Below are 17,690 nucleotides of genomic sequence, written 5' to 3' on the forward strand. Positions count from 1 at the left end.
ATGGTGGGGGACATCCGCTATCCGGCCTAATGGCGTCGACTTATAAGCACTGTTGTCACGTTTTCCCGTACAGTGTTTCATTATTTTGCTTTGTTTATATCGTTGCATTTGAGAGATCCCGCGACCGCTGATCGACCCAGGTGTCATCGCGCGCGGGTGCCGCGACGCGCGCCCCTGTACAGATAAGCCGGCGTATTAGTTTTTTTCATCGGGTTTTGCGGCTGGGACGAGCAACACCCAGGAATATCGTCGCCTTCGATTAGAGACGAGGCTCTGTGACCTTGGAACCGTTGTCATCTCGCTGATGGCTAGAGGATTCGCCGCGAAATTCGAATTCCTTCCGAGACGGACAGACGACCAATTTCATAACCTCAAGTCGAAGCATACTCCTCCAAGGTTATCTTTACGATTTTTTTTATTTTCCTTTTTCTTCGTTTATTTATACCCAAACAACTTTCTCCCTCTCGCTTGTCCACGAGTCCATTTAGTTGGAGGAATTTTTATTAACTTTTTTTCTTCCCCGGACAGTTTGGAATGCTAAGTAAAGCGACGATACATCAATTGTTAAATTGTGATGGATTTTGTATGCTCATATAAATGATTAATGCACTTCACGAGGATTATCACATTTTTAGGGACAATTTTTCCTCTCGGTAGATTTATTTAGAAACTCCGTCCGACAAGAAAATAATAAATACTCCTAATTATGCATCGGAATTTAATCTTGAAAAATCTTAGCCAAAGATGTATTTGTATAATTATGCGATATTGTTTGAATAGACATGGTAAATAAAAGTATCAAATAAATGTGTCTATCAACTATCCATTCCAGCAATAACAACGATAGCAATTACAATGATTTATAAATTGGATGGATTAGATCAAAACGTAATAACCAATTGATTGTTTAAGCTGTAATAAAGAAAATAATGAAGAATAATAAAACGTATTTGCTTAAAAATTCTATACTTATGTTACATTAAGTTCAGAGTAATTGGTGTAAATAAAAGAGTAAGATTAGTTTTTCACCCACAATTTATATAGATTACTTTAAATGCAAATATATCCTTATAAATTAATTTTCCAAGTGTTAGGATTTTGTTCTGTATTGTTATAAACGAGATATCTATTAATATAACTTGAAAAATGAAGATTTTACTTTTTACAAATTTGGTTTATTTATACATGTTTACATACGCGGGCGCACTCACGCACGCACGCACGCACGCACGCACACTCGCACACTCGCGCATGCACGTACACACGCGAACACGCGCGCGCACCAATAATTAATATTTTTTAATTTTTAAAGCTAATTGAGAAAGTGTATAATGACAAATATAACTGCTAATTTGTAAATGAATAGGTATTACATATGATTATTTATACAAAATCTATAAATAAAATTCTTTAGCATTGAATATATAATTATTCTTAATGTTTAATTAATCATCCTTATGTTTTATTTAACCAATTTATTATAATTCATTATAATTATTTTATGTGGATCACTTAAAATGTATAAAATATAATTTCATATATCAATTATGTAATTAATCATTCATTAATGTTCTAAATGATTGTCGATTAGTGATAAATAAGTATTTTAATATTATTAATTTTTATTTTAATACAGATGCTTAGTAAATAAAGATTTGAATGTGTAAAATTTACGCTAAAAAATTTATATAAATCAAGCAGCCATGGAGGTTACAACAGAAGAAGAAGCTCAAGCAGTTTTGCTAGAAGGTATGGAAGGAACTCAATATATTACTATCCAAAGAGCTGATGGAGAAAGTCTTGGTAAAGGAGTACCGCTGTTTACATTAAATGGTGAATTGATATCGGAGGGAATGGTAGTCGATATGATTAATGGCGTTGGAGCAGATTATAGCACAAGCACTCAATATTACGAGACTGAAGATTTATTGCCTCATGTATTGACAGAGGTATAGCTACAAATTATACTATAACTATTTATAAAATATTTGTATACGCTTATGTATTATTGACACTAAATATATTGTAATTTTAATAAATAGGAGGATCGAAGACTGGCAGCAGCTCTTGTTGCAGTTCAATTGCAACAGCAGCAAAAACAGCAGCAAATTCATAGTCATCCAAATACAGATGATCCGACTTTACAAGATGTTACACAACTAGAAAATTTACCTCCCGTCAATGCCTATTCAATTCAAACGATTCAAGAACAAAATCCACCTCCAGTTTATCCATTGTTGCATACTTTTAAAAGAGGGATTCAGCATATAAAAGAAGAGTTCATTGATGTGAAGTGCGAAGATGATGTAGATATTTCTGCGGAAAGTAGCGAAGATGCAGTAGTTACGCCTGGCCTTAAAAGGTCACTACCTCATAAAAAGAGAATTCCTAGAAAATTAAAGCAACAAAGTAAGAAAAGTGTGGCAAAAAAAGAAGGTATTCGTATGAATCAGGATGCGTTGATCACAGATTTAACTGCAAAAATTCAGGGAAATGCCTTTAAATGTGAACTTTGTGGAAATAAATTTAATGGGCAACTTAAATTTTTTGAACATTTAAAGGTAAATTAATATTTTTTTAAAAAAATATTAACCATTACATTTGATGTATCTAATTAAATAAATATTATTTTTTAAATATTAAAGAACACAAAATGTGAGATGTTGAAAATAGATAATTATTATATATAAAAAAGATACGAGAGCATTAATCATTTGCAAATTGTAAACGTAATGTAATAAATGTATGAAGCTTTTTATTTATATTAAACGTGTCATTGAAACATCTAATATAAAAACATATTATTCTCAAAATAGGATTGAATTTTCATCCATAATAAATTGTAAATCAAAAGTATTTTATTAGGTTATGTTCAATAAGATAACTATGTTCTATTATATCTTTTTAATGCAATAATTTATTTTAGTCCCATTATGAGCCTATTAAGGAGGAAAAAAAAGTTGCAAGTCAACCTGTAAATAATATTATGATAACTATACCTAATATTTCTGAAACATCGGTACAAGGAGTAGTTCAAAATACAATTGAAGAATTTAGTGAACCCGAAGATCTTATGGAAGGAATCAGAGGCGTTGGTAAGCTCATCGTTGGTTCATAAATTGTTCAAATTAAATAGGAAAAATTTTTCTCTATCGTCGTAAGATATTTTATCTATTCATACATTATAAATTCATCGTAAGCAGGCAGAAAAAGTTATTAATTACATTTTTAATTATAATTATCTTACACGTACAATGGCAAGAGCTTATTTATATGAAATTTAAACTTAAATAACTTTTTAATTTACCGCTATTCATAATATATGGATAATTTTTAAATATACCAATTTCAATCTATTTATATGCAAGTTTTAACGGATCAAATCATTGGGGAACTAGACATTATTACTAAACAATTAAAATATAAAAAATGTAGGAATTGTTAAAAATGAACAAAATACTTAAATAAAGTGTAATTGTGTTTGAATAGTGGAGGAAACTGGTGCACACATAGATGATGACGACGACGATGTAGATGAAAATCAGTTACCCGAGTCAGGTAATACGCCGTCATTGTGGACAATATCAGAAGTGCGCGGACCTATTGAACATGAAGTCGAAGAACCTTCAATCATAAACGAAGAGGACTTATTCGAAAAGGAGAAGGCAAAAGCACCTGACCCAGTTAAAAAAAAGAAAACGAAATCGAGGAAAACGAGTATGTCATAAATTTATCAATAATTATTTTAAATCCTTAATTAAACGTTTTAAATGAACACAATTTTATAACTCGTGTATCAGAAACATAAATATTTGAATTTTTCATTTTACAGCTGATGAACTCACTTGCCCGAATTGTGATCGATCATTTCACCACAAAAACAGTCTAGTGTATCATATGCGCTCACATAGCGGTGAAAGACCTCATCAGTGCGAAGTTTGCGGAAAAAGTTTTTTTGCTGCAAGCGCACTCAAAGTATATAAATACCATTAATTATAATCATGAATAATCGTTTTTTACTTTACATAGAGAACACGAGGCAAATATATAATGACAAACTTTAGTAAAGTATTTTAGATAATATTAAGATTATATTATATTATATTATCAATTGCCATATTATGTTATTATAGTGCTCATTAAAAATTCAATTAACATTAAATTAAAATTTCAAATAACATTCGGTCTAATGTACTTAAAAGATATATATCGATGTTGTTTTAAATTGACATTTCCTTGCAGGTTCATAAACGATTGCATAGTGGAGATAAACCCTACAAGTGCGAGGATTGCGGACGTCATTTCCGCCAGTGGGGCGATCTTAAATATCATTCGACGAGTTTGCACTCGGAACAACGTCAGTTTCAGTGCGAATACTGTGGCAAGGATTTTGCACGCAAATACTCGCTAATCGTCCATCGGCGTATTCATACCGGTGAAAAGAATTATCGTTGCGAGTACTGCAGTAAAACGTTCCGTGCTAGTAGTTATTTGCAAAATCATCGTAGAATACATACGGGGGAGAAACCACATCCATGTGATGTATGTGGTAAACCTTTTCGCGTGCGCAGCGATATGAAACGACATATGCTTACTCATTCGCGTACTGGTAATCGTGCCGACAGGTTGCAGTCAAAAAATACGGCAGCGTTAAAAACGCAGGCAAATGGTAATTATTACTGTTCAATTAGCAAGTACTTATTAGTTTTGCGCTTCGAAAGGAAAGGCTTTTAAAAATAACGTCTCATTAAAAGAAAGAGAAGATTTTTTTTCCAACTTTTAAAGATTCACATATTATTTTTCTATTTCTATTCGAAACTTTATCTTGAAAAATAAAAAATATATATTTATATACATATATGCTTTTTGCATGTGTTATATACGCTTTGAAAGATGTGAATTAAATTGATATTTATTTATCTATGTTGATATCTATTAGTTTTATAATTTCCATCAAAATGGTCAATATATTATATACGTAAGTAACATAAGGATTTTTTTTTTTTTTATAACGATAATCCAATATTAACGTAATTTTAATACGATGTGTTACTTTAAACAGTTACGTTTCAAATCAACACAAAAGCATTTAATATAAATATCTCTAAGTATTTGCAAGCTGTTGTTATATACTTTACTAACTAAATATCATTGATTTCGTTCAGCGAGTAGCAATAGTAGCGACGACGATGGGATTAACAAAACGAGTAGAACGATAAATGAGATCGTCCATGAGCTAAAGTTGGAGGTCGATCCAAACACAACGGTTGTCGAATTAGTAGGGACCACTGCGAATACGGATGAAACTTCAGAAAGTATTTTACCACATGTGAGCGTACAGACATTGGGGTACGCAACAATCGCGGCGACGCAACCTAGTGCTGGGACTATTGGTGAAACGGGAAGTGACAGAGATCCTCTTGAAGCTGTTGTAGCTCGAACAAATGATACTTTGTGAGTCTTTTATTACTTTATGAAAGGTCGTTGACAGTTGACTAATGATATCAACGTATATATATATATATATATAGGAAAATAATTTTTATTATTTTCTAAATGAAGCTTTTGATGGAAACGATTAAGAAATTGGTTCTTTCTTTTTATATTTAAATCTATGATTTATAGTTTCATATTTTTTGTTGAAAAGCTGAAAAAAGGAAAATTTTCAAAATACACGGGCATTTAAAATGTAAATGTGTGGCGCGATAAATAATATAAAATAAATTTCATTCAAATAATAAATTATTTATAAATATGATCAATTTTTGAAATTATATCAAGGTATGTAGTTTTTGAAAAAAGTATGCATCTGCTATGATAAGCTTTTAATAATTGCAATTACATTTGCCGAACCAAAAGGAAGAGCTGTTGGTACTACTTCTGAAAATTGATTTTGAAAAACGTTCACATAAGTATACATCCGTCTATTAGATTTAGAAAATTGTAAATGATTTTCTAGAACAATTTGTTACAGCAATTCATGCAACAACTATGATTTTTCAGTTTCGTAAATTACTAATTTGACATTGAACTACATTCATAAAAATTTGTATATTTAAACAAAATATTCGTCATTCTATTATAAAATGTATGGTTTTACGTTGATTGCATATTATAATTAAATATTAAATTTAGCATGCAAAATTTTTAGCAAAATAAGTTTCCAATCGAATGCATTTAATTATAAAAGATTTACAATACTCGTTTAAAATAATTTTTCTATACTTTATACTCTCTCTCTCTCTCTCTCTCTCTCTCTCTCTCTCTCTCTCTCTCTCTCTCTCTATTATTTAATGTCAAAAAACTATTTTTATATGTCGTAAGATCCTAATATAATTCATTCCACCTTTTTTTTTTCATTTCAGAAACTTCGACATGCAAGTATTTTATTAATTTGGAGAAAAAAAATGATAACCGGTGATTGACATTACTTCGTCTTACAATAGATAAGCAATTACGTGGATTAAGCTATTGGTTAGCTTTGTTAACAGCTTATATTGATTTATATAAAGAAAAATCTAGTTCGATTTTTCTTCTTAATGAAATTATAATTCTGTTTATTTTCAAAAAAGACTGTGTAAAACATTTTTAAATGTTCGGGTAAAGTATGTACGTTTAAAATATATAGATCGGTCGCAGATTTTGATATATTTATCGTGTTAAAGTTAATATTATTTTAATTTTACTCAACCAAATTATTTACAAATTATTTTTGTTTCTTAATTAAGTAATAAGGAATAGTGTTTAGTATAAACAAATATTTCTATTAAAAAAAGTAAGAAATGTATAAATTTTATATGTATAATATGTATAAGAAAAATCTTAAGTACTTTTTACTATGTAAGCTAGATTTATTAATGGATTTATGGCAATGCTGGTATTAATGTATAGATTTATAATTTTTTTCAATTTCGTTTTTAAATTATAAAATGATCACGAAGACGATATCGCTTATCTTGCACAACCGACCTGTATATACGCATTGCACTCTTATAGATATATTCTACGTATGTATTGTATGAACGTATATAACATATACTGTAATGTTATTAGCGACAGTATATTTGTAAGTTTTAATTCTTAATCTACTTAGCAATTTATACACAGATTAACGTTGAAAAATATATTTTTTATTACATGGCAACGTTTATAGAAAGTTAAATCTTTTTGTTTTGAAAAATCTCTGTAATTATCTTCCCGTTACAATAATACTGGCACTGAGACACTAGCTGCAGACATATCTTTTCCAATAAAGGCCTGAAGTAGTAATGCCATATCCATTGATTCAATTGCAGAATGTAACTTTTCAGATGCTTGTTTACTCGAGATCCTAAATTTAAAATTTAAAATAGATTATTAATTTAATAGTATATTTTTGTATGATAAAATTCATAGTTTATTGCAAAAATTTTTATAGTTAGCCGTACGCTTTCTTTTATCTATTTTTATTTTATTATAAATAAAGTTTTATTTAAGTTATAAATTATTAAAATTTAAAAATAATGTTAAAGTAAATGGAGTTATTTTAATCTGATCTCAAAACATATCTCAAAAGTTAATTTTTTAGACATAATAGACAGATGTTAATAACGCTAATCGAGGAAAAATTGCATTTCATCGTACTATTTAATTAATTTTGAATCATTTGAATGCCCTTCAAAGCATATTGAAATAGAAAAAATTATTTAAAATTATATATATATATATATATATATATATATATATATACACATCTCTCGATTAAAGTTAGTTACCAATTTTTGAATATATTATGTTTATCCACTTGAAAATAGAAATTATTATCCGATAAAAAGTTTTATATTATAAAAATATTTGTTTTAATAATTAACATTAACTACATAAAATTATTATTCCTTAATATAAGTAATTATGTCAATTTTACCTGCGAGAACCCTTAGCACGTTCCCAGTCTACATATAAATCTGTAATAATCGCATGTAATCTTTGCAACGCATCACAACTTTTTGTCATTTGTTGTCGCAAATCAGATTCATTTTTTATAAGATTTTGATATTCAGTGCACATGTCTGCAGGATTATTTTTCATTTCCCATGTATCAAGAGTATCCAGAATATTTATCTTTTCCACAAGTTCGTTCAAAGTCGTTAATTTTGGAAGGATCAATTCTAAAACTTTGGTTATACTATCATCAGCAATGTCTAGATCATTAGAAAATATAGATGATTATTCTATTCAACTGTTCAAACTTATTATTTGTATTATATTTCATAATAGTTACTACATTCTTATTACCACAAAAAACTTCGAGTTTGATTTTTCTTTGAGTAGCTTTTTTAGTGAGAATATCTCGTAAAATAATTATCGTTGATATATTTTCACTAAAAAAAGAAGCCGTACCTTTCCTAAAAAATAATAATAATCATCGTAACAACAATAATAAATAATGAAATAACATGATGAATAATAATAATAATAGTTTAAATTTTTTAATTTTTTTACTTATTTTTATCATTTTAATATTTGCATGTATATATATATATATATATATATATACTATTTATGTGAATAATTTTGATAAAAGCTGATTATACACATTAAAAACTAAATAAAATATTAAATATTAAAAACTAAATAACTAACTAAAAAAAAGAAATAAAAATTATCTTTCAATATTAGCTATTAATACTAAGTTGTAATTATAGGTAATGAGTTTCTTATCAATGTTATAATTTCTGGGAAAACCCCCAACCGTAATCATTCCTGGGAAAACCCCCAACCGTTATCATTTCTGGGAAAACCTACAACGACCGTTGGACATCCGGAAAAGCCATTACATCCGAAAAAACAAGTGTACAATCGCATCCATTCTTTCTAGCACCATAATCGCCCTCCTTGTTGTCAGCCAACTAAGCCGTCACGTGGATATTTAAGGCAAGCGCACGACGAGGTAGGTGCTTTTCAGACAAGAACTAGTCACTCGGGAACTACTTGCATAATCTCACGCACTCTCTCAAGGAACCTCTCATTCAGTGCCAACACGCACTTTCAGCTAGGAATCTCATCTCATGTTGAGAGCAAGCGCACTCTCAACATCGAACCATCTCTTCAAGCTTCCATACCACGAGACATCAAGAAGGAGACGATGGTCAGGCACTGCACGAAGAAGTATACAGAGATTTGCGATCTCCCACCCCTACAACTACTGCATGCTAACTCCATGTGGCAACAACCCAAGAATCATTAGAGTCTATTTGTCAAATAAAATGCAATAAACAAGCACGAAAAGCAGATCTGTTGAATACTGAATTGAACCATTACCCATTCCACTTATTCACACTTTTTATCACCAGATTTTTTATAATTTTAAATTGAATATAATAAAAAATTTTTTTAGCGCACAAATTACATGAATAAAAATATGTCTCGATTAAAGGTGAAATTTAAATTTCTAAAACATTTCAATATAAACATATTATAAAGCATTTAATTTGCTTTTCTAGTACATAATACGACATTAATTTTAAATAAGAAATTTTTTCAAAATAAAACATGAAGAATTTGCAAGAATGCAAAAAAAAAAAGGTGCAAAAATTATTTAAAAGCCGACAGCTTTTCGACTTATTTAATGTGAATGATTTCACTTACTTATATTTACACTTTAATATTGTACCAATTAAAGTTGATGTGTAAATCATAATAGCTTCTGATCCCTCTTCGATCAACGGCCTTTCTGGTACATCAAATAATGCAAAAGCAAGCCATGCGTGCATCTTAAATTCGTAAGAAAATAAAAAAAAAATTATTACATTACTTTATCTCAATGGTTTCAATTTACAGTTACTTTTTTTTTTTTTTTTTTTTATATAATATAATAATTACTTCTGCCAATGTAAATCCACCAATCAATCTTAATTCATTGAATGGGCCCGATATTGATTCGTTATCTTCAATGAATAATCTTGTATGAAGAGATAAGGCACATATGGGGATTAATAATTTTCGGCAACATTTTGGTTGTATCTAAATGTTAATTAATTTATTTAATTAGGGGATGGGGCGGGGGAAAGAATAAGCAAACATTACTTTTGACTATATTTCCAAGTAAAATTGATTAAAACTTTAAAGCAATTAAGGAAATATTAAAAACGCTAACAATAATTTGCTTAAGCGTATGTTGAAATATTGTTTATAATGATTAAACAAAATATATATAATTTAAATGTGAGCTCAGTATATAATTACATCATTTTGTCTATATTTATCAATATATATTCTTATAATCAAGCTCACAATATCATTATAATCAATGTCATTAGTTTAATTAATACAAGTAATATCATTAATCTATGCAGTTGTAATACAAGCAAATGATTAATTTTTATAATAATTTATTAAAAGCAAGTTTTTACAAATTCAATAATATTTCATGCCTTCAAACAATATCAATTGCCTTTTGTGTAAATTCCGGAAATAATCTAATTTATGGAAAGTATAAATATATACAAATATGTACCTGTGAAGTGACGTAAACTTGGAGCGTTCCAGGCTGCCCTTCAATGCTTCGCAATTTGATCTCTAATCTATTTGTATTATCCTTAAAAATAATCATTATCAAGTTATGAGTATGTGTATGATTGCATTTATACAGATATTGAGTCGACTAAGATAAATTTGGGTGAGTGTAAACAAAAATAATTACTTGACATCGATAAGTTGCTAAGAGAAAATTGCCGTCATCATGATTGCAAGTCGAGAGACTCATTACAGCATTATTGCCTTCCACGTCTAAGAGTTCGATAGGAGTATCCGATTGTATTAAAATATTATCAATTGATCTGTCGAGCTCCACCAATAAAGTATACGACGCATCTTCTTTATTTAGTATTAAGCTAAATATTTAATAAAATAATGTGAACATTTTAAGTGCATTAAAATTGTTTATAATATACAGCATAATAATCAACTACGAAAATTATAATATATTTAGAATACATTAACATACAAATAAATATTAATGTAAAAAAATGAAAATATTTTTTAAATATGTATTTAACTTATTACGATTTTAATGTTTTTAAAGATTTTCTAAAAATACTGCGCATTTTTAAGAGAAAACAAAAATTATATTAGAGGATATTTTTTTTTATATATATAAATTAATTATTTTATAGTTTCATTCCTACAATTTTTGCCCGTAAACTTCATGCATTAGAATGTTAATTTTTTAATATGAAAAATAATTATTTGCTATGGTGTTGTGATAACGTAGTTATATCAGATTCATTTAATTCTACTTCATAATCACATTTCTTATTTCTATAAAGTTTATTTTACTACGATTTTTGACAAATATTGTATGCATTTTTAATTTAGAGCATAATAACGCAAATTAATTAATTACGTTATTTTCAATTAAATAAATAAATGTTACTTAATAATTTAATTATAAATTTAATTACTTATAATTAAATCATCGAAAGAATTTTATCATATTTATAGTACAATACATTAGATTATTTTGGTATTATCATTTTTATATATTTACATATTTTTCCATATATTATCTGACCATTAATTTTATAAATCTAATTGTTATAATTGGCATTTTTTATTTTTATTTTATTTTCTAATTTAAAATACGAATATTTTATCATAAGAAGACTATTATTATAATTAATCCTATAAATATTAAAACCCAAAATATACTTTTTAAATAGTTATATTAGTTTGATAGTATTTATAATCAAATAAAATCATATATATATATATATATATATATATATATATATGATTTTATATAAGAAAATAAATATTCATAACGTTTACTATACAATAGAAGTATTTTTATATGAAAATTTTATTACTTCACTAGTTACCTTTAAATGCTATTAATAATATTTAAATAAAATTATTGTATTTGTTGATTATATACAAAATTTTAAATAACTTATACATTTTTCTTGATAATTATAACTTCATTAATATACATATCATGTAATTTTTTTTTCTTCAAATTTCATTTTTCTTGTCAAGGCAAAAATAATTAAGTTTTCTAGTAGAAATTTTTAAACGATTAGCATAAATTTTTTAACACGAAGGCATATATTTTATAGATTTGTGGTTTATACAAAAACATTTCTATGAAAAATACAAGTGTTATAAGTTTTTAATTATATGTATTTATCGATTTGATTGAATAGTACACATTTTAAAGGATCATTTTGTAAATAAGCAAATCAATGAATTTGAATTAGATTTTCTTAATATGATTTTTTTTTGTAATTATAATAATTCAAACATAGTTTTCCCCTAATCAATCTAAAGTAATATTTGTTTTCTTCTTTTGATAATAGTTGTAACCTTATTAAGTAGATTTTTAATTGCCAATACGTGATGTATATAATATATATATATATATATATATATATATATATATATATTTCATTAATTTCAATATATTCTTAATTTATCTATACATAATAAAGTTATACGAACCGATGATTAACTGATAAAATTAACGGACTTAGCGTATCCTCAGAATGGAGTGATCCCATGTACTCTTTTTTCAATTCTTCTTGTAATTGCTGAATTTCAAATTTCAATTTATTTATTCCTAATTTTCCTTGATTTAACTCTAAAAATCCCGACGATTTTGACGTTAAACCAAACACTTTACCCGAATAAGTTGTTACTAAAAGTTCTGGACAATCATCGGAACTTATTATTCCGCCTATTACCGAGCTAATACTCTCTCCTGCATTCTGTAAATTAAGACAAAGGAAGATGCTAATTATCAATGAATATCATTTACCAAGAGAAAATAGAAACTAAATGAGGGATAAGCCTTTTAGGTAAAATAAAATTGAAATTACATGTGGAATAAGAGGGCTTATATGTTGCAGACTAAGACAATAATTAAGTCAATTAAAGAATACTGTTAAAATTGTCTATTTAAATTATAATGTTACAAAGAATAAAAATATAAATAACACAGGAAAACGGAAAAAAAGAGAAAATTTAGAAATTCATATTTTCACGAAGCAAAAAAAAAAAAAAAAAAATTACAACAATTTTTATTATTAGCTTAAGATAATAAATTATTACAATAATCAAAATGCAACTTACATAACGAAAGCGAAGAAGTGGTAATATATCTTCGTCAGAGGGTAATGTGTAAACTTCAATGGACCCATCTTGCCTTCCGATAATTAAATCCAAACTGTCTTGAATTTCATAAGAATCCAGAGCAGTTATTTCTGAATTCATTTTAGTCAATACCCAACTTATTCTTATATTTTTTTCATTGTCTAACATTAGTAAACCAACTTTACCATCTATCGTGCCCATTAGAATTCGGTCGTGTGATTCCTTATCCCCTTCTCTAAATTTAAAATCTTTTTAAACATTTTATAAACTTTATATTAAAAAGTACTATACCAATGTGAACTGCAGACTAAATAAGCAAACTTTATTGCAATACATCCACCATTTAAATAGAAATATCTTTCATTTTGTAATGTTTTAGTACTTAGCGTATAAGTAATAAATTATTCGTATCATTTTTCAAATCTTTTACCGTTTATAGAACTATTCTGGAAACTTCTAATATTTATTTTATAAATAATATTTTACATAAAATATACAGAATTATGTTTCTAATATTGCGGACGTTGCTTACATATTATTGCCATATGCAGTAAGAATACTCATTATTTAAAAATGTTTATATTTTATTGTATATCGAAATAATATATTCGTTGTGTATCCATATTTTATGTATTCAAAGTTACTAGCTACTCAAAAAATAAAATTTAATTGAATAACAAATTAACAATTAATAAATGTTTTATGAGTGATGAAGCATAGTAATTTTTATAAATTGTGATGATATTTCTGACAAACTTTCCATAGTATCACTAACTAAATAAATGCGAATTTAATTAGCCTATATAGTACTTTTTATAATAGATATTCTTATATTGATAATTTAGATAAATATTTATATAAAAATCATACCTATAGAGTGAAAGTATCGTCGGTATACTCGCGAGTCTTAATATTGATGGATTTTTTGTGCCACGCAGTACTCTAATCTAAGTATAAAAATTATTTATTTTCTATAAAGTCATTTATTAATTTATTTAAAAGTTTTAATTTTATAAAATTAATTTTTGTATTGGGTCATTTCATATATATATATATATATATATATATATATATATATATATATATATGAAAGAGAAATTGAGTAATATCAATTTTAATTTATAATTCAAAAAAATAATATTAAAATTATATTAAAGCATGCTTTTGTATCTAAATTTATGTTAAATCTTCGGTGACAATGTGCATTTGATAAAAATCAGTAAAATAAACATAATTTGTAAATTAACATATTTTTCGTAAATAATATGAATTAATTACTTTCTACTATGGAAGTGTATGATGCAATCATAATTATTAGTAATAATTTTTGCATAAAATTTGTTAATTCCTCTATAAGCGATAATGCAATTTAAAAATATTATGTAAATCCTTCCAAACAAATATACAATTTATAAATATACAAACATTACATTTTTATTCGACTTTCTACTTATTCTATTTATATATTATCTTTTGTTGGCTTTGGCTATGGTTAATGACTTGATTACTTTTATGTACTTATTCTATAAATGGTCTAAAAAAAAGAAAGACAAGATATCGTTCGTTAGGATAGAATACGATAAAATACTGTCCGATCTTGTTCTAAAAGAGAAAAATAAGAGATATTAAAGATAAAATGAAGTATTAATTGGAATGATGGATGCCTAGTATCAATTTAATAGACATCCGCTTAACTTTCATAAAATTCGTCAAGCAATTATTACAGGAGGATTTATCACGTTCGTCCATTATTTATTGCACGAATTGATTAACAGAATTCGAGTGGAAGAAAATAATGAAATTAAATCAGACGATATTGCTTCAGGTAAAGGTAAGGTTTGAAGAAAAAATTCCACTTAATTGGCTTAGTCTTTATGCGTATGTTAACAAGCGCATTTGTTATTGTCGGGGTAAGTATGTCACGGTACTTCCTTCCATCATCGTCGCTTGTGCACAAAAGATATTTTAATTCTGCTCCGTGACTACGAGAGGGGAATAAAAATTAAGGATAGATGACCCACTCGAAGTACAAAATAATCGCTTGTAAATTAATATTAACACAAATTCGTAGTTTGCTCTCAATTATCAAACAGTAGTTGATGTGTTTTTTTTTACAGATGAGTCAGATCATTGGCGAACGTCGGGCATTTATGAAAACTTACGACATCTTAAATAACTTGGAATAGTAATTTGAAATTACCTAGGCCTTTAATTTACATTATCGATCTAAATTCAGATCTTTTCTTATGATTTATGTAGAGTAAATTTTTATCATAAGTAATTATTAATTATAATAGACGATCGAATTTAGCTAATCGATTTGTTTCATTGTATGCGATCCAAATAGGCAATTTATCATCGAAGAAGATGATGGAAGCACAATGACCAAGATAATCATTTTCTGTAACGCTCTCGTTGAAAAGTAAAGTCGTAGTATAAATTATCCTTTCTAACCCTAATTTCTTATATTCAGATCAATGAATATAAATAAATTAATAAGCTTATGGAAAAATATAATTAATTAATGATAGAAATTAGCCTCTCTGCAATAAAAATAGAGAATATTCTATGAAAATATGTCACCGACGGTGTTCGAGTAATAAAATATAACAATACATGTTCCATAGTTTGAATATAAGTTGCGTTTAATAAATAACATAAAAAAAAAAAAAAAAAAAAAAAATAATAATAATAATAATAATAGAATTAGTAATATTACTGCACAATCGCCACAAGCAAGTACAGCAAGTACAGCTGTATTTCCAATTGGTACAAGCACAACATCATACAATTTTTCTCCAATAAGATAAGAATCGGCATCTTTACATTCTCGATAGCGATGATAAAGATCGCGAGCACATGCTGCCAAGTCTGACCCTAAAACATATCTAAAAAATGGTATTTAAACTTTTTAAATTATTTTATATATATAAACAAAAATGTACATTTAATCATTGCATTTATTATCGAAATGAAATTAATATCGCATGGTCAATTCTTATTAATTTATTACGGATCAACGTTGCTTAAACAATTAACTATTTTGTCGAGAAAAGTCTTACAAGGCCGTTATGGAATCGATGAGACCAGTCTCAAACTTAAGGAAAAGCTTTCCTTTTTTTGTATAACCTACGACGGTATTCCCGTGAGCAAGAAAGATTTTGTCTTTGGGCATCGATGTCATGCCGCCCATTACTATTCGATTTATCTTCGGCCCTGGCAGAGACTTAAATAAAACTTGAAGTTCGCCTTTTTTAAAACCTAAAATAAATATGCAAATAATAAAGGTGGATAATACATTATTTAAAATATTTATAATATAAATAATATAAGAAATTAGTTAATATTGTCATTAGTAAATTTCATTCGAAGCTGACAGTACTCTAATTTGATTAATAAATTATTATATGAATATTAAATTAAAAAAAAAAAAAAAAAAAAAAGATGAAGATCTTACTTTGTCATTCAACGATATTATTAACACGCTTGAAAATATTTAAAATATCTGCGATATTCGATTGACAGATGGGAATGGTTCATTTTAAGTAAAATATTTCTTCTGAGCGCCAAAAAAAAAAACAAAAAAAAAAACAAAAAAAAAAATTTGACATGAAACATTTTTTAGTCAAATATTAGTATAAATAACGATATGTAAACTTATATTAATACAACTAGTTTTTGATAAAAAAAAAAAAAAATAAAAAATAAGAATGAATTCGAGAAATTTATCAATTTTACAAGTTTTCAACTAAAATATATTAGATATTTCTTAATATAATTGTCATATAAAACTATGTAATTCCACTCAAACTTAATATTAACGTTATTTGATTTTCTTTTTTTAAACAATTAAAAATAATAACATTAGAAACCATTTTTTTGTTTAAATTTTATTTATCAATTCTATCAGTTTGAATCGTATATTAGTACATTGTACATTACATTACTATGGAACATTAAATATTTATGAAAATATGTATTTATCTTTACTTAGAAATGTACTTAGAAATACTTTTAGATAAAATGATCTTATATATTTCATTATGAAACCTTATTACTTGTTAAAATATTTAGAAATTAAATGCTATGAAATACTATTCTAATGCAATATACAAAATCTTAAAAGCCAAATAATTTTTTATAATACATCGAAATGAAGATTGTTTCTAAAAAAAAAAAAAAAAATAATAAAAAAAAAGAAAGAAAGTTTTCAAAACAAATTTCTGAAATATATAATAATTATTTTTTAAATTGTTCATAATAGTTATTCGCGAAAATTTACATCATACTATGCATAATAAAATTAATTGCTTAAAAGATGACGCAGTACATTGGCACTTATAAAGCCTTCAGCATCTAATGCAAATAAAAGAAAATATCATGCTAATAATTACAAAAAATATGTAAAACTCCATCATGATCAGCAACAGCAAATTTCTGCGATTGTTTTGTTTCTGATGCAAAAACACAGGTGGTACCACGCGATGTAACGCCTACATTCACATAATCCACTCGTGTTAGTAGAATCGACATATTTACTATCAATTGCCAATAACTAGAAT

The 17,690-nt window shown here is 26.9% G+C and overlaps 2 protein-coding genes across 2 annotated transcripts; one reads left to right on the top strand and one right to left on the bottom strand.

Moving 5' to 3' along the window:
• Position 1: 1 nt before the first annotated feature.
• On the top strand, positions 2-9,075 carry LOC105362661 (zinc finger protein 271). The gene is made up of 10 exons (XM_011500144.1): positions 2-396; positions 1,637-1,949; positions 2,043-2,561; positions 2,927-3,095; positions 3,490-3,717; positions 3,833-3,975; positions 4,243-4,669; positions 5,166-5,454; positions 6,366-6,474; positions 8,685-9,075. Exons 2-9 carry the CDS (start codon positions 1,704-1,706, stop codon positions 6,391-6,393), a joined length of 2,049 nt encoding a protein of 682 aa, XP_011498446.1. The 5' UTR covers positions 2-396; positions 1,637-1,703; the 3' UTR covers positions 6,394-6,474; positions 8,685-9,075.
• LOC105362660 (Bardet-Biedl syndrome 7 protein homolog) lies at positions 6,784-17,689 on the bottom strand. The gene is made up of 13 exons (XM_011500143.1): positions 17,523-17,689; positions 16,191-16,389; positions 15,848-16,016; positions 13,999-14,075; positions 13,108-13,363; positions 12,478-12,743; positions 10,682-10,871; positions 10,496-10,576; positions 9,862-10,002; positions 9,628-9,752; positions 8,275-8,384; positions 7,904-8,180; positions 6,784-7,330 (listed from the first exon to the last, which is right to left on the bottom strand). Exons 1-13 carry the CDS (start codon positions 17,659-17,661, stop codon positions 7,201-7,203), a joined length of 2,160 nt encoding a protein of 719 aa, XP_011498445.1. The 5' UTR covers positions 17,662-17,689; the 3' UTR covers positions 6,784-7,200.
• Position 17,690: the final 1 nt, after the last annotated feature.

This window comes from Ceratosolen solmsi, unplaced genomic scaffold, assembly GCF_000503995.2.
Source record: "Ceratosolen solmsi marchali unplaced genomic scaffold, CerSol_1.0 scaffold41, whole genome shotgun sequence".
NCBI classification, from domain to species: Eukaryota; Metazoa; Arthropoda; class Insecta; order Hymenoptera; family Agaonidae; genus Ceratosolen; species Ceratosolen solmsi.

What these genes read in the sequence shown, in the direction of transcription:
- LOC105362661 (XM_011500144.1), top strand. Translation starts at nt 1,704, where the DNA reads ATGGAGGTTACAACAGAAGAAGAAGCTCAAGCAGTTTTGCTAGAAGGT. An exon ending in AATTTTTTGAACATTTAAAG is followed by an intron (nt 2,562 to 2,926) that starts GTAAATTAATAT and finishes AATTTATTTTAG; the next exon opens with TCCCATTATGAGCCTATTAA. An exon ending in AACGAAATCGAGGAAAACGA is followed by an intron (nt 3,718 to 3,832) that starts GTATGTCATAAA and finishes TTCATTTTACAG; the next exon opens with CTGATGAACTCACTTGCCCG.
- LOC105362660 (XM_011500143.1), bottom strand. Translation starts at nt 17,661, where the DNA reads ATGTCGATTCTACTAACACGAGTGGATTATGTGAATGTAGGCGTTACA. An exon ending in TGGAGTTTTACATATTTTTT is followed by an intron (nt 16,390 to 17,522) that starts GTAATTATTAGC and finishes TATTTATTTTAG; the next exon opens with GTTTTAAAAAAGGCGAACTT. An exon ending in CGTGCTAAGGGTTCTCGCAG is followed by an intron (nt 7,331 to 7,903) that starts GTAAAATTGACA and finishes TTTTAAATTTAG; the next exon opens with GATCTCGAGTAAACAAGCAT.